At 38.8% G+C, this 25,301-nt stretch overlaps 3 protein-coding genes across 6 annotated transcripts in view; 1 reads left to right on the forward strand and 2 right to left on the reverse strand.

Annotated features, from left to right (window-relative positions):
* LOC119727569 (sulfotransferase 1A1-like) overlaps positions 1–25,301 on the forward strand; it is a 37,980-nt gene that overhangs the window by 11,433 nt on the left and 1,246 nt on the right. For 2 of the 4 annotated variants that reach the window (XM_038199499.1, XM_038199501.1), the window contains exons 2-8: positions 508–656; positions 15,437–15,491; positions 15,723–15,887; positions 16,257–16,384; positions 17,116–17,338; positions 17,849–17,943; positions 18,225–18,393. In XM_038199499.1, the coding sequence (XP_038055427.1) occupies positions 15,464–15,491; positions 15,723–15,887; positions 16,257–16,384; positions 17,116–17,338; positions 17,849–17,943; positions 18,225–18,393 (808 nt within the window). In that variant the 5' untranslated portion in view covers positions 508–656; positions 15,437–15,463. Of the gene's footprint in view, positions 1–425; positions 657–15,436; positions 15,492–15,722; positions 15,888–16,256; positions 16,385–17,115; positions 17,339–17,848; positions 17,944–18,224; positions 18,394–18,530; positions 19,363–25,301 lie in introns of those variants that run through there. The other 2 variants (XM_038199502.1, XM_038199500.1) reach the window with 2 other exon arrangements.
* On the reverse strand, positions 10,447–13,062 carry LOC119727573 (allatostatin-A receptor-like). The gene has a single exon (XM_038199507.1). The coding sequence runs from the start codon at positions 12,610–12,612 to the stop codon at positions 11,647–11,649; it is 966 nt and encodes a 321-aa protein (XP_038055435.1). The 5' UTR covers positions 12,613–13,062; the 3' UTR covers positions 10,447–11,646.
* Positions 19,143–24,592, reverse strand: LOC119727570 (protein FAM47E-like). Its single transcript, XM_038199503.1, has 8 exons — positions 24,332–24,592; positions 23,456–23,612; positions 22,740–22,964; positions 22,397–22,551; positions 21,476–21,845; positions 21,049–21,138; positions 20,282–20,428; positions 19,143–19,738 (listed from the first exon to the last, which is right to left on the reverse strand). Exons 1-8 carry the CDS (start codon positions 24,400–24,402, stop codon positions 19,631–19,633), a joined length of 1,323 nt encoding a protein of 440 aa, XP_038055431.1. The 5' UTR covers positions 24,403–24,592; the 3' UTR covers positions 19,143–19,630.

The following is a 25,301-nucleotide window of genomic DNA, read 5'->3' on the forward strand; positions in this document are numbered from 1 at the left end:
TGTTTCAATGTTCATGTTCAATTTTGTCTCTTTCTATACATGTTTAAGCCTCATGTGTAAAATTGTGCGTTGAGATTATGTTTTTATGTTCTAGGTATATCAAATACGGTCGCGAAGTTACTTTCTAAAATGCGACAGGAAAACGTGTACAAAATGTTAAGTTATAGGTCTCGTTCAAATGACGTCATTTCCTACATTTTGAGCGTCAACTTATGTAACGCGCATCGGATGCGTCGTATTTCGAACACATTTTGAGCAACCAGCACGCGTGTTTGGAACATTTTCAACACTGCGCAATGCGTGCTTGATTGCGTAAAATATGCAGTTGCATTTCTCCTACATACAGAGATCATCATGGCCGTCATTGAACGAGCCCTATAAAAAAATATGACATTTTTATGGATCCAAGTTACGTGTCCTTTCAGCAATCACTGACTTGACTTTCAACCTTCGCCAATGACTGACTGGTACACTAGCTTATAAAGTACATGTTGTACTTTTCAACAGACCTCCAAAGAAGTGGATCTCACAAATTCGTGAGGACACCGGCCTTCCTATAGCAACAGCCGAACGCCGAGCATCTCAGCGTGAGGGCATTCGAGGTTGTCTACAACAGGGGAGCGCAAGGGTCCCATGGGACTGAGCATTTAAGTCAAGTAAGTCAAGTCAAGTACTTTTCAACTTGCTCGTCCCCCTTCAATAAAAGTGAGGGGGAAAATTAACTTGGAATCAAGAGGGGAAAAAGCTAACATTTTGCATACCAAAAAACAGACTTTAATAAGGCCACCCCATGTTCGTTGGCATTCAGAAGAACACGTCCAAACTTCACAAAAAAAGTACTGGATATTGCTTTATCTAATTGAGATAATAGAGGGCTCTATTAAAGAAGTGGGTAAAATTGCGTTGCGCCCTTTTATAATATATCTGCATCGAAATTGAAAGCGTTAATTGATATGGAGTGACGTTGTTTATTTCGTCCTTGTCTTCGTACGCATAAATTTCAAACTTCAAAAGGATATCGATGTACCACTTATTTCCCATGACCTTGCAGCTATCTTGAGACTTTTCTTTGCCGTCATCTCGAAGCCGAAGTACAGCACAACTGCAGATCCTGTCCAATTAATATTTCTTAATCTTGAAATAAAAGCTTCGAGCAAAAAACAAAACGATTTTATGGCTTGTCTTAGAAGGAGACGCAAACAGATAGGTGCGAATAGCTCGACTGCAAGAACATTGTAAATATATCCGCAGATGACTGAAATGTTATTGTTAAGAGACTTTTACTGATACTCTAATATTAACCGTTTTCTTTTAAATATTATTTGATAATATGTTTTATCCAATTCCTTGAATGTGGACGGGTGATAACACTGTGTAAGGCAAAACATGTGCACCCCCCCCCCCATTCGAGGCTTACCCCGGTGTCCCCGATAGCGAATATAAACGGTCTCATGTAACCTATCCAAATTGAAGAGGATACATTTTTAAAGAGCTGTTTAGTTGCTGGAAACGCGTTGAGTGCCCCCTCCAGAAACAAATCCTCACAACTGACCCCTGCAAATTGGATTCTCGTTCGTTACTGAAGAGTTTTCATGCCCTTTTCACGACCCCTCTCAAGTGTAATGAACATTACAACACGCAAAATTGAATTGCCGCACAAGTAAAAGTCAGCGGTCTTACGCACCAATTGACATCACCTGTCTCTGGTTGTTTGTTTCAATCTCATTTCACTTTTCCTCCGTAGCCGCTGTCCTTGAGTGGTTTGTTAAACCGTTCAGAATTTCCGTGATCGCGTCACTTTGATTCTTAGAAAAACACTCTCCAATTGGTCCACTAGCCAAAACGGATTATCTTGTCACGTTTTGATAGCACGAAGGATGATGTTATCATCTGTAACCCTGTATAACATGCCTGGTTTTCGTGAAAAACATGACACTTAAATGTATCCTTGGACAGGCGTAGACATCGACAATCGGATTACTCGACTGATTTTGCGTATCGTTGATCAGTGTGTGACACTCTATATTATGCACCCCAGTTAATGAAAAATAAATACACTAGTCGGTGTATTATTTAAGCAAAATTTTACGTTAAAACATGAAAGCACTCTCATCTTGTCAAAAAATGAGACCCTTATAATATAGTCTTTTTAACTGTAGACACAAAATCCTTTCTTCAGCTGTGAAATTGCTCATTTTATTTTGTTCTATCCACGCAATCAAACATGATGGTTAATTCATACTGGCCACTTGCCAATAGAGGGCGCTATTCACAGTGAGCTTTGGTGCTTTGTATTCAACTGTGTACGGAGATTTGTTTGATCAAAATGTTATCTGCAAAATTTTACTCAGTATTTTTAACTTTAATTAGTTCAAGACGCAATTTCAATTTTCAATGTGATGTTTTGAGTAGCTAAAGAATAATGACATTTCTAACTAAACAGATGATAGTAAGTTACATAATCGATACCCTGTGTATATCACTATGCTAAAAAGAAAACGATTACTGCTAATAATCTTCCAGAAATTTGCTTCTTATAAGTTTCCGTAGGGCATGGAATATTTCGGCCTTGCTCTTCTCAAAATAATCATTTAGTTTTCTTTAAAGATTTGTGCACCTCTTTTTTGGTAATATTTTTAAACCTTTCTTTGGTTCATATAATTTGAAGCTATGTTCCTTTTGAGGCGTTAGCGGCTTCCGATTCTGCAACGGAATCCAACCGTTTAGAGTGATTGACAATCACTGTAATCACTTTATATAGCCGTGTAGTGCTGGCACATTTCAACTTCATGTTGTCTACCACTGCATTTGCCTGTCATTAAAATGAACTTTGCATTCATATATGTAAATGTATACGATATATACATAAAGTGCGTATTGAGTTATAGATTTACTCTGACAGATAAACTATTGCAGAATCACATTATAATCACAACATTTCTTTCCTCAACAAAATGGTCGTTTAAACAATGACCAATATTTACAGTCCGTTAATTCATACCTCAGTATATTAAAAGTGGATCATTTTAAGTACTAAAATGGTCGTGGTTTTTTTTTTTTTTTTTTTTTTTTGGCTGTCGTCTTCTATATTTACTGCCAATCGAAAGGGATCATACACCTAGAACCACATTTCAACTAAGTATTGCAGTTTAGCTCCTAAAGTGTGACATACAAGGTTGAAACATAACAATATATAATTAACAGGTATTAAATTACGTGAGTGTTCAGGTTTCGTTGAGTTCAAAAGTCGAATATCTTTTCTGACTTCAAGTATGAGGATTAAACAAATCTGAGGCAATTTCGACTTTATCCTGTGGCCGTGATGTCGTCCGTGACATTTAAGCGGTCTAATTGACCCGTCGCACGGTACAACAGCCGCCGCGAAGCCTGCTGAAACTTCTTATACTTGAACGAGTAGATGAAGGGGTTGACGAACACATTCAGTGAAAGCAGAGCCACGGAGATAACGTAAATGGTGCTGGTGAAATCTAATGTGCGCCAATGCATGTTGTGAAGGAAAAACAGAAATTGGTTCATAGACCAGCAAATGATGAACGTGACAAACACAATGAGCAGTGCTTTGAAGATGTTACGACGTGCTCGTAAGAGCGACTCGCTCTGGTCGTTGTGCTGTGGATCTAAAGCAGAGACTGCCGGTAAGACACGGCGCGCACTTCTCGATAACTCGAAGGCGATTCGTGAGTACATATATGTCATTAGAATTAATGGAATGGCATACTGTAGGAGGAATATCACAACACCAAGTCCACTGCCACTGGGGCTAGTCAAGCATTTTCCTGTTTCATCCACATGCCATTGGAAGAAAACGTAAACTCGGAAAGTTAAAACAATCAACCACAGAAGACCTATGATCAGTCCAATCGCCTTTTTGCGTCCAAAGATGCGTTCGTATCGATACGGATACACGATGGCAAAGAAGCGTTCAAATGTAACGGCAAGGAGGCTGTAGGTTGATAAGACGAAGAAGTTGAGCAGGAAATACTTAGAGTTCCAAAAGGTGCAGAGAATTTCTCCCCAGACTCCTTCCGGTACTGGATTGAATGGAGGGATGTACTCGTGAAGTAAGATGAAGATAGATGCAGCGAAATCGATAGTTGCTTGGTGCAGAATCAGCGCGTTAGTGTTGGTATGCATGGATCGCTCACAAATGATGACAAAATTGACTAGAGAATTGCCCACGATGCCTAAGACACTAGATGAGGTGTTGACAATACGAAGAAACAGACTAGACGCCATTAAGAATCTTGTGTTTTGGTCAGTCAGATTCACACCAAGCTTAAGGATTCAGGCCTTCTAGTCTTGATACAGTAAGCGAAATGAGACAGTACGCGAGTTAGTCGATCTTGTCTTATTCCTATCCTGCATTAATTTGACAGTTAAACCTACGATCGATGGCTCGTTCCGTGCCTTTCACTCTTAATTTCCTGTCTACTCCACTCAACACAAGTCAGGTCAGCTTATAAGCTTTTACCTGCAGTGAGTTCTGAGTGTACTACTTACACCCAATCTACACCAATAATGGTATGGCCGTCAGACACAGTGCACAGTATGTGCGGAGTATCCGCCCAGTAATCGCGAACGCGAATGCACCAATCAGAAACAACATGACATAACGTTCGGCACTCTATTTTGTACTCTTTACATGATTGGATAGGCAGAAAGCCCATCAAGAAGGAGCAATGTTCAGCCTGCAATTAAGACATGAATTCATTTGATATAGAACAATGAACTCCCTGGTAATATCGATTGATGTATAAGATGTGCATTCTTCTCAACATCACTTCTCAAGGATGACTTTCTGTCTTGCCATTTTATCCATCTCCCGACCATTAATTGCTAAGGGTTTTCAGTTTCTTCCATTTAATAAATAGCTGGAACAAAAATTGAGACATTTAAGTCTCAAAGGGTGAAAGCTTTAAAGACGATTGGAGAGCAGAAATCAAAAGAATGGCCTTTTATCTGGGGTATAAGCGGGTAGTCCATAGAGTATGATGAAATGTCACGTTTGACTGGCGTAACTCAAAAGTCCTACTAAAAGCATTAAAATAAAAACTCTGTTACGTTTTTTCTGCTTTCAATTTAAAATCTGTTTATATTTTTCGCTTTTAATTTCAAACTATAGTGATTTGAAAAATTGATTCCCTATAGCTTTATATAAGTTCTGGAAAATAATGCGATATATAATTGCTATTTCGGACGGCATTTTTGCATTTTAGTGGTGCGCCCATTAGTCTGCAGGTAATATATCAACCTCGTTTCTCCAGTTACAAGTTACTTAACAGTAACGCGAGCAACGATTGGAAACAATCTAGCGATGCGAAACCGACTCCGCCATATTATTAGACAGTCTTTATCAGTGTTGAAGGTCTCGGTCTCGGTCTCGAGACCACTTTTTGCAGGTCTCGGTCTCGGTCCCCTTTGGTCTCGATATTTTGGCTGGTCTCGAGTCGAGACCAGCCAAAAAGTGAGGGGGGGGCGGATTCCGCCCCCTGCCCTTTTAGGGTTAAGTAAAGAATCAGTTTAGGGCAAATGTAACTGCAGTGTGATGCTAATGGACATGTCTCTTTTCACTTTCTAGTGAGTGAGGCATAGTCCAATAACCATTGCTCCTTTTCTTATTTCTCGCTTTCATTGTGGGATGATCTGTTGAAACAAGCACTTTATAGCGATCCTCATTGATTCCAAATACAACTGAGATTTAAATCTTATGAATCAAGACTGAAACATTATTACCGTCAGATTTTGTATTTTGAATATGGGGAACAATTCAACTCTTTTTCCCTAGAAATATTGGTGATTTTTTTTCTATTTTCCTTTTCAATTTTTCCTATATTCGTGGAGGCGGGAAAACGTGGTTTTTTTTTTCATTATATTTATTAATGGATATTCATCCATTCGTAGACCGTTAAATTGGTATTAGTGGTGGACAACTGAATTTTGTGATCTCTTTATTAAAATAGACACGACTTGGGAATAAAGTATGCAAATTACGTGAAATGTTCACAGTTACTACTCAATAACATGTTCTTTATCCCAATTATATTTTTTACAAAATGGAGCGTGCCATTTTTTTTATCACACGGTCACTTTCTTTTTGACTCGCCATGTATTCATCTTTTCATCTGTGATAAACACAAATTGGGCTACTGCCATGGTCACACAAAAATAGAGTCTAATTGCCTGCCTCGTCTCCTTCCTAAATGTCAATTGCATTTGCATGAGTAGAGAAGAATTGTGTTCCATTAATCGCTATATGTTGTTTACGGCCATCACAATAAACGATTAATATATTGGCAATATGTCGTACTAAAATATTCAAGTAAATCGCCCAGCAAGGTAGCCGATGCTGGCGATACGATGGCACGGTACAAAACACAGAGAGGCGAGCGCACTGAGCCATAAATCCTAAAAGTACATCTCACCCACCACATTCAGTTTGTGACAGCGCCCTTCTATTGTGTCGGCCATATTCTCAAATAGGCTAATGACGATGATGACGGCGGGCAGATTAACGGAAGATAGATTAGGCAAATATGGTTCATCAATCTTCTATAGTATATGTAACGTTATTGACATTAAACAAAAATAAAGTGGCATTACATTTCAGCCTTAGCCAGGCCTTCTTCAGAGGTAAATGACAGAGGAACAAGAAACAAACATGTAGGGGACACACAAACATGCAGGGTTGAAAGGAGAATCACAAAGAGAGATGGGGGGGGGGCAGACCAATCCATATCTGGCTACCATCTCTCAATTGTTTGGTATACATGTACAAATCTATATTCCATGACTGAAATTTTGAAAAATAAATCAATATTTTCTTGCCCCCCAATTTTTTTTCGAATCAGGTTTACATGGAGGTCTAATGTAAAATTAAAGTTGCATTTAAATATCCGTTAGTGGTCATTGCTGAAACAAAGTGGTGGCTGTGGAGTTTAGGGTCTGAGTTCCTATCAGATGAAACATTCACCTTTAACTTTTTACTTTTGTCAAGTTTCAACATGTTCAAGTTTTGCAAAAACTAGTACAAATTGTCGTACTCCTAAGTTAGAGTTTCTTCATCAGATTTACACTTTATAGTAGTTAAACAATATATTTTTAAAAATATATATATTTTTTAAAAAGTGGCAAAAATATATGGAGTACATCAAATAAGGTTTTCCCCTTCTTTAAATTAGGTTGTTTCCATTTTTTTTTATTGATTGTGACAATAACAAATTATGTTGCCATGTTGTAATTTATGGCATGAAGCAAACACGAAGAGCACTCGCATGACACAATTAAGCAGGTACAAGTGATTCCTAACTTTCAATCACTTCCTTCACATCCCCATGAACATCAACATCTCAAGGACAGACTGTTCAGCTGTAATTAGTGTCTTGTTGTTTATTTAGATTATTGTTATTTATTATCCGTGGTCTCGGTCTCGGTCTCGGTCTCGGACCATTTCGGTCTCAGTCTCGGTCCGCCTTGAAGGGGCTGGTCTCGGCCTCGGTCTCGGTCTCGCAACTTCAGGTCTCGGTCTCGGTCTCGGACTATCCGGTCTCGACTACAACACTGGTCTTTATGATGATATCCGCCCTTTCCTCGATAAGGACGTGTAGGTTTTTCATCTTTCCAAAAACTTTTGATAGACAGTTGCAATCAATTTACAATGATTGCGACTTGTTCCGTTTGTTTATATTTAATCGCAATATTCCGTCCTTTGTGTTACCGTCTGATGCATTTCATGTTGTTCTAATCATGACAGAACGAACTATTCTAGCGAATTGACGACGTAAAGCGTATTATGTCCCTCACAGTAAAACACTGAGATACCCACTGCACTATGAACAATGTAATCTGCGCTTAGAAATGGAATCAGTGCTTTTACAGGTTATTACCACACTATGTGATGTGACTGCCATGTAATTATCTAATGTTGCAAGTTGACGATGTATAAGTCAAGAAGCAGACAAAAACTTAATTCAGAAAAGGCTCGATTCTCGGAGTCATGATCCGTTATTTATCCTCAAAAGAATCTGCGACACGCTGACCCCTTTAAGCGAAATTGAGGCCGTCCAACTCGTGCCGTATCCTAGCAACGGGGGTTAATAACTTGATTGTCATGAAAGTAATAATTGTTGTCTGGTAGAGAAAAGGAAGCAAACGTATTGATTAACGCTATTATGACTGCCATATGTTGTGTAGATTTTATATCAAAAAGAGAGTGTATGTTGTGAATACAAGGTATTAATTAATGGGGCATCGGCTTTAAGGTCTGAAGTGACTAGAAGGGGGGGGGGGATATTGTGTCCGCAAGTCAACTCTTACCAATTTTGCAAAAGCTTTGAGGACAAGACGTCTCTCTTGTTAAGATGTTTCTCCGCTTACATTGCAGGCTATCGGATTCTTGACATTAAATCCGCCGTGACGTGAAAATTAAAAGCTAAAAGCCAATCAGTGTTTTCTCCTGGGAGAACTATCAGTGTAGCTCTATGTCTCGATGGCTTAGTGTCGTTTTATCAAAGTTCCATGCACTCCATTCGGCTGCAGAAATCCGATTATCACATGGCGTTATGGCAATATTCAAATCTCAGTCCTACGACGACGGTTTTTTTTTCATTTGGCATCAACATTTGAAACATTAACAACGCGTTTACGCGGAGTTGTTTGACTGTTTAAACCACAGGTTATTAAATAATGCTGTAAATGTAAAATAATGACTTTTTGAGGTAACATGAATATGCGAGGTGCGTCATGCATCATGTTCCACGGGGTTATTTTTTAATTACAAACCATCCATTACCGTGCAGAATGCTGATAACATTAAATTAACGACATTGTCGAACTTTCCCGCATTGCAATCAATCGATCAAATCCAGTTGCGTGACTTATTATCTCAGCCATCAAAATTGGAAGCCATCGCTATGGAGATAGATCGTTTGGTATCACAGCAACGCTGTCAGCCCAACCAATGCGCGAGAGCGGTGTTTGGTCTGCACGCGCGCATACATCGATGAAAACACGGCTCAGAGGAAACCCAAATAAAGGGGCGGACGTGTGTAACAAGCGCCTGTCACGAACATCAAATGTTGCCGACCAGAAATGAAAGTTTTACCTTGCTTAATTCCACAGACATTTTGCAGCTTATGCTGGGTATTCCATCAATGTGTTAAGAGGGAATAGTTATACTTTCATCCTAAGTCTCATGCTGTCAGGAACAAAATCTGCCCGTCCCACTTGACGTTATCGTTTTCCTTAGCAACACGACCTCGCCGTGAAGTCTAGCTTATAGTGTTGTCCGTTACTTCCATTTATTCGTGTTGACTTACTGCCAAGATGATGAAAGTATATTAAAAGCCTTGCCTTACATCACAAAGTTCCTTGAAAATAAAATGTTGAAATATTTCCAGCCATTCCCCCGCTTTTCATTCCTTTCCCACCTGCAGCTGGCTCTGTCAATTCAATCGAAAACGAACTCATTTTCACGCTATAAGTAGAAATAAATTCAATTACATTATATCACAACAAATTTGAACCGTCACTCTGCCGATATGATTTCATCTATGGGCCTACCATTGGTTGATCCTACATATCAGTGCAACTTTCAACATATTGTGCATGCATTGTATTGGTCCATTAAAAACCTTCGTGCCCAATTTCCTCATTTTTGTTGACTGAAAGCTGAAGGATGCCAATGGAATACAAAAGAAATCTTTTATATCTACATGGCTTCAAAAAAAAAAAATGTAAATTATCTGCGATGGAACATGTAATTATTGAATTGTCTTCCTATGTTATATAGGAATGCTTATTTCAGTACCTCAATTCTGACTTCATGTGTAAGGCAAAAACATGCCAATTGAATAATACTAAAAGCAATAGAGCAAAAAGGAGCGTTGATGCAAAAAAAAGGAGTTTTACATATAAAGACTCTTTTTTTTTAATTTGAAAGCTCAAAAAATTAAATTGAATGTCAATCATAGAATGCATGCAAAGAAAGAATGGGGAAAAGTATTAAATTCTGAGCACATTATAGAGTATTCATCAACTCAATTTATGAATTTAATTAATTAATTTATTGAAAGGCTACGAATTCACTGGTACATTGAAATGAAATTGGTTGTATGAAGTTCTTTAATTAATACACAACTACAATGACAAGCAAGCGTACATTAATTGCAATACTTCAAAATTGGAAAAAATATTAATCAATGGTTCCAAAATGCTCCAGTAATTTGGCAGTTCCTAATAGAGAATCGATGACCTTGTCATGTCAATCAGTATCATCGGGTCCTTGCTAAACGAAGGCATCACGTGGGGGCGTGCTCCCCAGCGAACTAACAATATGGACGAGTCCGACAGATTAAACATCTATCAAAGAAAACCATAAACGAGCATTATTAATGGTGTACGTTATCGCGTGTTCCTGTCTCCAACCTCGTTCCCAAATGACAAAAGTCAGGACGCCCATATAAACATCAGTTGCAGAAAAAAACAGAGAAAGGGGGCGTTTTGGTGTTAAGAATCTACGAGCCTTGCCCACCACCTGTCCTTGGAGAGATTAAGATTCGTTTCTATGTTACATGTATATGCCTACTCTAATACAACACAATATAATAGCAAACGCATACCAAATTATTCCATTTTGTCCCAATTTCCCTTTGACAAGTGTTTATCTGCAGGGTTCGTGATTTCGATGTGATTTCAGTTGTCCATTAGTTAGCCGAAGTTCCTTTTTTTCCTCGTTTACATTCTTTCGCCAAACCTTTCGGAAGTGAAAGTAAAGGACGGTTTGTGCTATCATGTACTTTTTGTGAGCTCAAATACGAAGCGATAATCAAAACGTCAGAATATTTTATTGCCATGTTTGCCGTTTTCCTCAGGATATTGTTTGTGTTTCGAACTATGAACCTCGTTGGAATCAAACAAAACGCATTAAATTGTTTATGTCCTCCAGTAATATTCCCGGCTATATCCATTTAGGCAGATTTAAAAATGGCATGCACAAAACTTACTAAAAGGTACCATCATTAATACAAAATTAATTAAAAAGTTAACAGTCAAATTTCCCCTCATTCTCCCGAAAGATCTCTGGCTAGCTTTTCCCCTATATGGTACTTCTAGATTTCCCACATTTCCTCCATTATTGTCTTTAAACGTGACCTTTTGTACAACCATTAGAAATTTAATTTACACATTATTACGAAATCCACGTGTAAATCCACGCGTATAACCATTCGTCCGAGCTGAGAGAATAGCTCGAATGACTCGATAAACAGCCGTGTTGTTAACATTGCCCGTGAAATGGCCCAAGCCTAAAGTGTCAATGGTCTTGATTTTCCCATCTTTTCAAACATATTGCAGAGAATGTTTGATTTAGTGCAAACATTTTACGATAATGAATGTTAGTTTAAGCGCTGGACAATTGTGAATTATAGTGTTAACAAACAACGGTGATGTTGGCATTTTGCTCGAAGATTCGTCGCGTCACTTTCAGACGAGGTTGAACAAGCCAGGCGTTGGTTTTCCTTGTAGAACACCTCTCTATTAACTGTTCTTGATTGAACACAGCTTGGAGCTCTTGACGGTAATTGGTATACGGGTGCAATTCTGTTGTCAGGATTCAAGCAAATATACTGATCAATCGATCTGGCCTGTGATTGGGATGTCGTCCGTGACATTATTAAGGCGGTCCTGACGGCCCGTCACACGGTACAGTAACCGGCGCAATGCCTGCTGAAATGTCTTATACTTGAAGGCGTAAATAAACGGATTAACCGACGCATTGGAGGCAAGGAGAGCTGTCGATGTTATGTAAATAGTACTGGTGAAATCTAAAGGTTGCCATCCCATATTATGCATGAAAAATAAGACTTGGTTGAGAGACCAGCAAAGCACGAATGTGATGAAGACAATGACAAGTGTCTTAAGGGTGTTACGACGTGCGCGTAAGAGTCTTCTGGCGTTGTTGTTGTTATGCTGCGGATCTGATTCAGACACTGTAGGGATAATGCGATTGGCGCTTCGTGATATTTCAATTCCTATCCTGATGTACATGTAAGTCATCAATGACAGAGGAATTACATACTGAAGCAGAAATAAGACCACTGCTAGGACGCCCCCTACCGACCTAGAGCCGCACTTTCCACCATCATCCACCGACCACTGAAAAAACGCGTAGATTCGAAAAGTTAGCACGATAGCCCAAATGCAAGCTATGCAGACGGCAATAGCTTTCCGGCCGTCGAAATATCTCTGGTATCGATACGGATAAACGATCGCAAAGAAACGCTCAAAAGTTACCGTCACTAAACTGTAGGTAGAAGCTACGAAGAAGGTAAACATGAAATACCGAGAGTTCCACAAGTAGCAAAGGAGGTATCCAGCAGGAGTCTCACCGACTTGACTGGTTCTTGGGATGTACTCATAACCGATGATAAAGATAGATGCCAAGAAATCGATGGTAGCTTGGTGTAGAATCAGTGCATTGGTGTAAGTATGCATAGATCGCTCCAAGACAATCACAAGACAAACCAGGCCATTGCCAAGGATGCCTAGGATTCCAGTTGTCGTGTTTATTACACGAAGTAGTAGAGCTGAATCCATGATGGCAAACTCCACAAGACAAACTCACTGATACCCAGGAATGAAACTTGGATACGGAGGCAGATTTCTCTGCTGTTCATTCCTTAGCTTCATCATCCATACTGACGACAGCTCATCAGAAACAACGTATAAACCACCCCCACTCCATGCACCTCAATTAGTATGATATTTCAACACCGGTCATGCATCATTTCCTTCAGTTAATTATTCACACGTGACGATATAATCCGCTTCTCCAATTGGCTCTCGACTTCTCTACTTACACATCTGCGTTTGATGGATATGCGCAAGAAACACACGACTACAAATATATGAGATTTCAGCTTATACTCGGTTTTCCATTCAACGTGCGATGTTCAAGCTTCAAAACGTGACCGTTTCATCCAGATTGTTTCTCTTCAAGTCGTCATTCCTCTGTGTTTACATTCATCAGTGCCTCTCAGAAAACTGGGGCTGTACGCTGTCCTTCATTCACGATGTTGTCATTGCCAGGTCCAGTAACAACTCTATTACTGCTCGCCGGCAACACAAGATGCAATTAAGTTTCAAGCAATTTGTAGTTACCATGGATCATGGTAATGGAGCGGTCTGACCAATCACAACCACCATTTCACAGCCGTCTTATTTCTATGTATCATGATTTACGATTGGACTTTGTGTTGAGCTTACAAACCACTCGCTGTAAAAATAGTGCTTAGAGTTTAAACACTTTTAGTGACCACTATATATTTTCTCATGCTTAATTCTAAGACATGTTTAGATTTTTTGCACAGTGCGAAAGCCTGTTAGTGCCGTCAATAATAACTCACACAAAAAATCAAATTATATTTTAAAGTTCGTTTTTCTGAGACACGAGATAAAAAAAGAGTGAAGTGTGTATATATTTAGCCTGTCATTTAACTTCAACCCGATCAGTCATTTTGATTTACTTTTACTAGTTGTACTCGATGGTAGCAGGCTTTCGCCGTGTACCTAAACATGCAACAGACATCCAGACGTGTCTGAACGTGTCGTAGATTCAATATGTGAAAAGTTGGTACAGTTATAAGTGTTTAGAAATGTGTTTAAGCTCGAAACACAAGTGTTTACATATACTTGCATGCGATGTGAGAGAAGTCACTGATATCCCTTTGTCGTCTTTACACCATATGAATTAACCGTCAAGCGTAAGCAATATTGCACTTCCTCCTTTATAGTCTATAGTTTCAAGTTCACCAATGGAAATTAGCAGACTCTAGCTCCCTCTTTCAGCACTTTAGCAAAGGCACTCTGATCTGGAGCTCCGACTTTAAAATTTCGGTCTTGAAACAGGACTACGTTTCTCCATCACTTTGGTATTTTTGGCTGACCTTAATGTCTCCACATGCGTCATCCCTCTCGCGCCAGAGAGATGTGTTTTGCTTGAGGTTACGGACACCGTGCACCGTAGCCCAGTATATTGTGATTGTCATTGTAACTGTATTATTTGTCAATCCAGCTGGCCTTTGGAGACAAAAAACAAGGTCCAATTTTAAGGGCAAGGTTAACCACAGCTCTCTGCACCTGGCACAACAGTCAAGATTTAAATATTGAATCGGAGAGGAACATGTATTTTTACGCTTGACATCTTAAATGCAGCTTCACATAATGATAATATGAATGTGTGCGCTCTGTAAAGTATGATGAACTCTTCGTTAATTATACGCATGATTATTTTTCAAGGCAAACTAAATGCAAACGGGAAATGAGCGCAATCGGCTCTTTGTAAATTTCATTTAACTCCGTTTTGTTGGATGGCGGTGTACTCTTTCAAGGAAATGAGTGGATAGTGCAAAGCTCGAATGTGAAAATCAGTTTTATAAAAATTCATCTCGAACGGGTACCCATTCGCTTGAATCTTCAGAGTTGTATTAATCCGCACTGAATAACATCATTAAGTCGTGCCCATTTTAAGTACTATGACAATGAATTAAAACCCGTCCTAAAAATTTGTTAAATAATACTTGTAATAAAATGAGAAAACCACATGCCAGGAGAATTAAGATTGAAATACCGATCTGGCTAGTTTGTTTTTGGTTTCAAATGGCTCTCTGATTTACAGGAGCAAGATGTTTCTTTCTCTCCCAATAGTTGTCTACTTCCAATGGCTTATAGGTTTATGTTCCGTGTCCGAGAAATAGAAAGAAATAACAACCTGAGATGTTAGCAAAGTCAAGCAAAGTGGAAGCTCAAATATAAGACGCTTGTTCAAAAAAAAAAGGAAACCTCACCATCAAGTGAGGAGATTGTCTTAAGTGTACTTTATATTCCGTAACCTGTTCCATAACTTGTTCCATAACCTGTTCATAACCAGAATTTGATTGATTGCACTACGGTGAGTGATCACCTGATAAAACACAACCATTTTAAAGTATACACATCAAAGTCTAAGTGGAAACTCGTGTGCTGTAGATAACACTCAGTCATTTGATTCTGCATGTTTAAAAGAGGTGCACGGGCTTAATATTGTAGCTCAGCTGTGCACTGGTTCAAGTGTCATCTGTGTCCAAAACTCAGACGGCCAAGATACTTCAGGTAACCATTTCTACAATCAAAAGAGTTGTTACATGACGAAATATGGCCACCTCGTGTTTTTACCGACATTTTTATGACGTCATTACCTTATGGTTGCATCTGACTCATCGAATTAAGGGCAATAAGAAATGAGGGACCCTGTTAAATGTCAACCAAAACTTACTGAAATATCTATTATTTTGTAATACAAATTGATGTCTCGCGAGTCCTGGATACGTATTCAACCAATGTAATAAGCCTAAGATTAATTTTGTATAATTTCATTCAACAGACGTCAAAGTGGCACAGTCAGAGACAAATGGATAAATACATTACCGTGGAACAACGTAAGTTTTGCCTCTGTTTTTACTTTGGTTGATTTATTCCTCTACGCGATCTTGCAACCGCAAGTAATAATATTATTTTCAAAATGAAAAACATTGATAATCATTTTATGAATTTTAATAAAATGTTGTGGCGATGAATGTTGAAGGTACAATAACGTAAAAAACATGCTTACGTAAAATGGACATGATCGATACCAGTGCGGTATACTGGTTTTTTTCTTTTGTCAATAGTTTTCGAAGCAAAGAAAAAGTACGTGCCAACTGCTGCTGATCATGCTGTATGGGAATATAGAGGTATTCATTTGCCTAGTAATGTCTACGAGAGTGCCATGCAAGAGTTACACGGGTGGGCGGCAAGAACTGCAGACATCTTCATCGTCACATATCCAAAAGCTGGTAAGATATACATGTACTAACATCTTATGACGTCTAAGAACCTTGGGCCTTCTCATCTCGTCCATCCTTCTTCAAATATGTCATACATTTCTTCCCTTCAGAGTCTGCAATATATATGTACGCTGGAATGGACTTGAGAATGTTGGAAGATTTAGCTTAGTAATGTCTGTGTGTTGTGCTTGTATCATCAAGTTTTGGTTTCAGGAACAGGTGCAACTTTCCCAAATTACAATTTCTCAACTATATTCGATTGGTAACTTGCGTCATGTCAAAGAAACCGCAAACTAAGCCACTACAACTGCAACACAACCTCGCACACTTGCTAAAAATAAATTACATTTTTCATTTTCTTGATGTTAACATTGACAGGAACAACTTGGGCGTCTGAGATAGTGTCATGTTTGATTAACGATGGCAACATGGACGTCGTAAACAGCAGACACATCACATCACGTGTGCCATTCCTAGAATTGATCGTCCATGGAACGCCAGAATTTGTAAGATTTACATGTTGATGAATATTAATTGTATGGATCGCATGGGCGAATTCATGTGTTCCATGATGCAATTGCATGAGTCTTCCATGAGAGTGTATACGCAATTCAATGCGTTACATCATTGGAAATACATTTTCTAATTCAATATGTTCAAGGTTTTCCTTTTAGCGAAATGCAAAGCAATCATTCGTTACAAAAATTCGATTCCTACTCTGTGGAGTCAGCGAAAAGAAAAAAAGCAGGTGGGTAAGGGCAGACCAATCCATAAATCAGAACAGTCGAATGGCAGAAGGAAATGGAACATTGATAGAAATGATCAAAGAAGATGATCAAAGCATCCGGCGAAATTCAAGACCTAAAACTTGAATGCTTCTGATATGAATAGACTAAATTCCTAAACTAAAACTCAATAAGAATTACCTAGAAGGGACATTTCTTAAAAGCAAATGTGAAAAGGAAATTTAATATCTCATGCCGTCATCATTCGATATCAAGCTGTTGTGAATCATTCACATTTCAGGAAATTGTAGTTTGGTGTTAGTAAGATGAACTTTTAATGATAATCGTTTCAATCCTATAGTCAATACAATAATATTTTGTTATGCGTCAAGAGAGCAAGCCTGATTCAGTGTGTTCTGCTCCATATATTGTGCTTTAGAAGTGTCATTGTTTTTTTACCACTGACTCATGTCAGGCCTTCACATCTTTCCTTTTTCTTAATCCTTTTTAAGGTACCACCCAATTACAAGATCTTAGAGGACGTTGCTTCTCCCCGCATCGTCAAGTCACATCTCCCAGGTCAACTCCTCCCACCAGACGTGTGGAAGAAGAAAGCCAAGGTTGTCTACGTGCTTCGTAACCCCAAAGATCTCGCAGTTTCTTTGTTTTACTTCGGTAAAGCTTGGCAAGAAATGGGATTCAGCAATTTCCTCGAGAGATTTAAATCTGGAGAAGGTAAGTTCACATTCCATCCCTTGTTGCCATTTATCGTCTTCTAAACGAGGGAAGAACCAGTTCTATCGGCGCCATTATTGGCAGCATATCGCCCTCAACGGTCAAGTACCGGGGGAATCTTTTCCCCGAAAACTTTTGTCCTCAAGATTTTTGCCCAATTTTAAAGGAAAATGTAATAGTTATATACATTTTGTTTCAATAGCTGACGATAGCCTAAACCATTGTATCTCTATTCTAATTCATTTCTTGATGTTGTGGAGTGATGCTGCCAAATAAATTGAATATCTCTGGCCTGCAACGACTTATATCCAAATAATTTCAATCTAAATTTATTTTCAAATCAAATTAGGTTTTGCCCTTCACCGATGTTTTTTTCCAACTTTCACTCGGTAGTTAACACACTGAGTATACAGTGTTTAAAAACGTCGGTGAAGGGCAAAACCTAATTTGATTTATATCACCCCGACGCAAAATTCCATTTTATAATAAATTTATTTTATTTGATGACAGTTGACTATGGTCCTTGGTGGGAACACTATTTGTATTTCTGGACCAGAAGACATGAAGACAACGTATGCATTATGAAATATGAGGACATGCAAAGAGTAAGCCATATTAAACTATCTACATGTAATTAAATGACGGTTAAACAACATAGGGCGGGGCTCAGTTTTTCTGTGGTATGAAAACAGCTGGCGTGGCTTTATTTCTGGAAGGTCTATGGCGTTTGCCACTTAAAAGATGTGGAATTTTTAAAAGTTGATATGAACGCTTAGGATAAAGCACATTGTTAAAAGAAAAACATATTACAATGTACACGTAATGGCAATTATAGAATAACAATTTCTTGTAACACAGCTGTATTGGTCTGTTATATATCCTGAAGGATCTTAAAGGCGTCGTGACTACGATTGGGAAGTTCCTAGGTAAGGAGTTGAGTAACCAGACCATAGATGCCATTGTGGAACACTGCTCATTCAACAGCATGAAAAGTAACCCCATGGCAAATATGGATACAGTCAGACCCAATCAACCACACCAGTTCATGAGAAAAGGTAGGCTGAAATGTTTATCTAGTCAACTTATCCGTTCGTCCGTCCGTCCGTCCGTCACACTATCTACATTGTACATGTACATGTATTTGTCTTGGTGTTTTCATCGAATGTCTCCGATTCTCTTCCTCATTATGCAGGAATCGTTGGTGACTGGAAGACCCACTTCACAGTGAGTCAGAATGAGTCGATGAATGCATTCATCCAAGAAAAAATGGCGGGAACTGGCTTAATATTTGATTATGATTAAAACTTCTGGAATGAAAACATTAGACATGACGACCGCGCTTCTAAATGAGATCACATCGTCAAGATGCTTGGAGAGGGGAGATGGTTCCACATTGGTCGTGGTACATTACTTTTAAATTTGTCGGCTCCTTTTCAGTAGGCAGCTGGATGTATGGAGAGACAACAAATTGTTCAGCTCACCACTGAAATGCATGTATTGCATTTTCGCCAATCTGTTCTTGTTTTACAAGCGGTAAAGTGATTTCTTATTTGCATGTAAAAAAAAAACCGTGCACGGCCTCCACAATACATGTACATGTACAAAGTGTTATTGTTGCACAACTTTACGGACGTTATTTGCAGATTGATATCAACAGAGGGCGCTATTCATAATTCAACCAATGCACGTACATGTACAAGAAGCGATACCAAATCTGAACGATACCAGAGATTATTTGTTTTTAAATAATGAACTTGGACAATCAATTTAACTCTCCAACAAAAAAGTTAATCAGCGACAGAGATTTTACTTTTCGACAAAAGTCTTTTATTTACTTTCTCTAATTTGTACAATTGTTTTGTTTATTTACATTTTTACATGGAAAGCTCTAGGCCTAGTTGATGACAATAAATTTGAAGTTTCAAAAGTGACCCAATTGTTAATCTCATAAATAGGGTAGCAGTTTTGCTTTGCCCAGACAGAAACAAAATGTTACATCCTGAATTATTCGCTTAGCTTTTAAAGTCCTCAAATAACCATGGAAGACAAAACTGAGATTATGGAAACTCAAATTAACAAAAAATGAAGGGGTACAATGAAGGGGCCAATATAAAGTCTGAACTATAAAAACAATTCCTTAATCCCTTCAAGTTCACTTGACGTTTGAACCAATATTCTTGGTACATGTGCTCATGTCCTTAACATTATCAAAAAAAACATTCTCGACCATTCAACATTATATAAAAACTACATTGCACTTGTTTGTATAACTGCATCTTGTTTAATAGGATATCACTTGGCCTCAATCTCCCGTGAACTATCACGACCTTTCTCTGACCTCGCTGCAGCCAACTCTTCTGCCTCTGCTTGAGCTTGAAACTGGGCAACTCGATCCAAAAACTACACAGAAAAACAACAAATGTAAACAAATTGTAAACATCGATGTATTATTCCTGCTGAAAAACCGCCCGACTCCTCCACACGTCTTCACTGTCCAGAAAACTAATTTCACTTTTGTTGTACAATGTAGTACATGTACATGTAGTTCAATTTAAGCCTCAGGTGAAGCAATAAGCCTTTTTGGAGTTCCAACTGCGCATTCGTAACCTGTGACAACGCGCATTGTTTGTCTCAAATGGCCTTTGACAACATCGCGCCACTGACTTTACAAAAAGGCTGTCTGTGCATTGTGGGTACTGTCAAAGGGCATACGAGACAAACAATGTGCGTTGTCACAGGTTACGAATGCGCGCAGTTGGAACTCCGAAAAGGCTTATTGTTGCTTGGTTCTATCTGTCTCAAACCTGTAAAACCATCAGTGGATTTTGAAGCAGGTGGGAGTGAGGAGTTCACAGTCGAGTATTGAAATACTCCCAAGTGATAAAAAAAATGGTTCTCAGCACTGGTTCCCAGCAGACTATTAACCCTCAATGCTAAACTCACCTCTGGCATCCTGGTTGCCTTCTTCTCCACAAATTCCTTGAATGACTTGGATCCATGCAGTGGTGCTAGCTGCTCATCCATTGCAAGACTCTTCTTCTTAGAATCAGACATCTCCTTATCCTTCAGCGCTTTGGGATCCTCCAGAGGCTAGAAACGTGAGCAGAGGGTGTCAATTTAGTCCAATGGAAATGTATGATGCACTGAATAAAATGGTTTCTTTAGACAATTCCTTTCAACACATATTGCAGCTGACATGCATCATGCACTTACACATGGCAGGCACTTGCACATGACAGGTGGTATTGGGGAGACACAGGTGTCGTTGCCCTCATATGCGAAGGCAGCGAAGTGGGCAGTCGTTATATCCAATCAGAAATGGTCTTATCAATCTTAAAGTCATTTACATGTACACTGTACATGTACATGTATTTTTTCTCTGCATATGTGATTACAGGAACTGGTTTGGGAAGAAATTATGGATAAAATTCATACTTACTATTTATTTACATATTAAATATTTATTACATATTAAATATGTAATGTTTGTGATTGGTTCACAGCAAGTGTTTGCCAAGCACACATTAATTTGCTTAATACAGGCATGAAAAAGCAGGAAACTTGTGCAAAACAGGAACAAAGATGTGAAATAAGGCAAAAAAAACAGGCTCAAAACAAATACGAATTTTGGGCAACAAAAAAACAGGATTTCCTGTTTAAACAGGAAGATTCTCATGCCTGTTAAGAACCTAAATGTGAGTCCCTCGTACCTCGTCATTTCTCCGTCTGCTCCACGTCTTAGGAGCCAAGTACCAGGCACCATACTTCATTTTCAACCAACTTGGCTGGTAACCACCATACTGTAAATGAAAAACAAATGTATAAATGAAAACAAAATCTTTCAGTCTTAACTGTTTTAAACAAAACAGATTTCAGCATAAGTCATGTACATATATAATTATTTTCAAACTGTTGATTTTCAGTGATACCAAGATTAAAGGAAGTTGAGGTGAAAAGATGCAAAACGTGTGCAATGAGCTGGGAGGATCACTCCTAACAAAGGAAAACCTTCGAAATTAGGTAAAAGAAACCAAACCCTATTGACAGACTAGCCGGAATGGGATTTCAACCCATGTCACAGAGGTTTCAACCTAGGAATGCATCACTGGGAGAAGTTTTTATCTTCAGATCACTCACCAATTGTTTCTGTGTTTTCTCCACCTGTTCCAAAGTCTGAGTTGGCAACTCTTCTTGTGAGACCGTCGCTGACATTCTTAACTCTGGTGGTACATTGGTCAATTCCACAACATGAATAGGAACGGACAACGCTGGCTTTGTCTCATATCCACTGGCAAATAAACTATGTATGGTTGACTCCTCTACATTGTTACTGTCTCCTCCCAGACCAGACACCCAATCACAGAACTCCTTGGTGACATCCTTGATATGTTCATCCTGAGATGGTGATTCACTTCGTCTTCGGTTGGCTTTGCGATCTTCCTTTTGTTGTTCCTCTTTGCGAGGGAGCCAGCGGTACGGATTGCGGACCTTGGTTTCACTTGATGACCTGGAAGAAGGTAAAGAAGACACATCAATTAGTCCTGCTTACAAGATCATATTAAACAAATGGCCTACAACAATGGCATGCTAGGATAACACCTAGTCAAAATAAGATGTTTAGGTCACGGCTATGGACTATGGCAGAAACAATTCTGAAACCTAGAGCAAGTTCCAGAACTGTGATTGACTATAGTGGACTCTCTTCACTCGAACCCAGTTGGACAAGTCGAGTGGACTATTTGGGACCAGCCTACTCGGAACAAAGATTGTTTGCATCACTGGTTTCAATAACCACGTGCACCATCAGCCAAAAGAAAGGTTTGTCACATGTGACGTTTTGACCATCATTCAACTCGAGACGTTCACACGTTGCTATTAGTGTGCATGCAACTTCACAAATTAGCCACTAGTCGAGCGATGGTCTTCGATCGAAATTGCTCTTAGCTCAATCTAGGTAAACAGACATATTACATATATTTTGGGCTGAATGACCAAAGAGGCTAAAGGTCACTGAACATTCCAATGATGGAATCCCAGGACTAGGTTCTGACTACCTACCCATCTGATAACCCTGAAGCTGGCCTATTCTTATCCTCTGAGGGATCAGTCTCTCCGTATGAGTTGGTCAAACCTTCTTCAAAATCGTCTTCATCTTCTGCTTCGCTGTCAAGATTCATCTCCGGGTCCAAAATCTCAACAACATCCTCAAAGATCTATAAAATTTAAAGTGAAAAATTATAATTCAAGACAAATTCAAGACAGATATGTGAGTGGAAGGAATTTTGTAACTCTTGTAAATTTCTGATTCGTAGGATATAACGCTACAATCAACTTGGTATTATCATTCTTGCTTTTTACACAGGGGATAGAAAGAAACGGTAGCCACTTTTCTTAGACTCACATCAGGCGGCATACTCTCTTCCAGATGTGGATACAGAGCTAGAGGATGTTGTAACAGTCCATACTCCATCTCATTGATGTGATCTCTCCTCTGTTGTTGTAGTGGGAGGGTCCGTAGATAAGCCACCTCTTCCTCGGTGAATCGGTGACGGTTCACTGACTCTGTCTTGGGGTACTTCATTGTTGTATCTCCGTGGATGTTTGGTTCAATTTCTCCCTTGGTACCCTGTACATTTATTAGGAAAGTGTCTATTACTTGGGGTTTCATCAAATTTACAAAAAAAATATGCTTTTGTCTACATGACACAATTCTTTCAAGTATCAGTTACAAATGAAATCATCCAAAAGGAACGGCATGTATTTGTTTATTTCAGGTTTTATACACAATAGAAACAATTTTATACACAGTTTCTTTCACTGCAGTATTCGTTATAGCCTGGCAGATCTTCATGAATGCTTGTATCTGCTACAAGCCTGTCATTGGGTGATATTAGATTTGAACTAGATTAAAAATACAAGATGTACTTTAAAGTTCCAGTACAGGGTACATTGAATCTGATGCTTCACCTTTAAAGCTGAATTTCACTACATGCAAAGACAAGTTTTCTTCATTAAACCTGTGCTCGCTTTATTAAATACATCAAGATTATACAGCAATAATATCATGATATCTCACATCTCATGTAATTTTCTTCAGTGAACATTGTGTTTCATTACCTTGACAACAATAGAATCTTCTACTTTGGGAGGCAGTCCATCTCTGAAGTCATCCAGCCCTTGAAGAAGAAACTGCCAACGACCTCCACTCAGCGTCTTAGAAACATCACCTGGCTTCTTGGACTTAATGAACTTGGTCTTCAGTCTCTCCTTGTACCTAGAAATTCAAAATCCAATCATACAGTTATTTCAAATAGAGCTTAGTTGAACACTTGGTGGATTTGCTTTTTGTGGAAATTCAGGAAATTGATGATTTCGATAATGAGAAACAATTAATGTCAATTAATTTTTGTAAGAAAATAAAATAATCAATAGGCTATAGATCAATAGGCACTGAAAACTAAAAGTGAATTTCCATCGGTTTTAGGGTTAATTTTATTCGTAAAAACGGACGCTTTTTCATGCGGAAAAAAAATCTCAAAGCAGGGCTTCGCACGGTGCCTGGGCTATGCCATTTTAGAGTATGGGTGTGTGTGTATAATCGTGCTATCACCCAAGTTAAGCATAATGGTATCATCCTCGCTGTCCGCTGAGGCAACACTGTTGCCGATTTCAGAGCTGGACAGACAGGCACATTTTCTTGATAACCTTTTAATTTTGCAAATGGCGTCCACGCGGTGTTCGCGACGGAGCCCTCGCCGATAAACAGTAAATTTCCTTTTTTTTTCCAGATTGTAAGTAGGAAACCTTACTACCTCAATCTTAATTATACCCTATTGCTATTTTATTATACCCCTATAAAAGTATTAATCGCACCGAGGTTAACTCGTACTCGAGTCAACTCGTACCCAAGTCAACTCGTACCCATGATGTTACAGGCTAGTGTAACCGCCTGTTGCAATATCATGAAAATTCTCGATTTACAAACTAACTTACCATGTCTGTTCTCTAATCTTTTTATCCGTCAGAGTTTTCACAAGAGCCAGGTCGTACTTCCATTCTGCCATATTTCGGAAGTAACTTTTTCAAATCAATGTTTATTTCAAACAAAGTGATGAATCTGTTGCGATTTAGAAAACCTTCTTTGCCTTACGTACAAATTAATGGTTGTGTACGGGCCGAACAACACCCCTATTGGCTTTGGAATTACGCCGCTACGTATAAAAATAATCCTTACCGGGTTGAACAACGGACACGAAAATTCGAAAAATATTAGACTAAATGTTTAAAAAGTAACTAACTAAAGTTCAATAAAGATAGTTTTAGTTTTTTAAAACATTACTTTTCAATTACAAAACCGTTCAGGCAAACCAGCGTATTAATATTTACGAGTGTAACTTGTACACTCCGTTGCCAAGGTGACAATATATAAACCAAACTGTAACTCTTGAGGGCGCTAAACATTTACCTGTTAAAACATTTTATGCAAATTGTGCGTACACGGTGTGGCCGGCTGATAGCTTAGCTATCATCCGCGAGCTGCCGCAGCTGCATTATTTTTGGCAGAGTAATAATTATACAACATGCAATCAGAAAAATAAACTCAGCTTATACTAATAGCAATAACTGCTCGATGATTTTTCAAGACATCTCGTGTTAAACGCGAGTTGAAATTGACGCTGCGAGAAAGAACTATACGCGCTAATAATAAATTTATGCACGCGAATCCGCATGCAGAGACGCGGAACTATAGAATAGAGTCGATGCCAGTAACTACTCGGTGTGTTGGGATTAGATTCATTCTCCTTTTTTGATGGTGGATAACAAGATAATAGCAGGTATTGAAATATATTTTAATTACAATAAGAGTTTATTAACTTAACTTATCTCTACTGTTTTGTCTTTGATTGATTCAGACGTCTTTCTGTTTTTGTTTTTGTTTCGCCAATAATTCAGCTAGCTCACT

This window comes from Patiria miniata, unplaced genomic scaffold (genome assembly GCF_015706575.1).
Source record: "Patiria miniata isolate m_02_andy unplaced genomic scaffold, ASM1570657v1 HiC_scaffold_20, whole genome shotgun sequence".
In the NCBI taxonomy this organism is placed as follows: Eukaryota; Metazoa; Echinodermata; class Asteroidea; order Valvatida; family Asterinidae; genus Patiria; species Patiria miniata.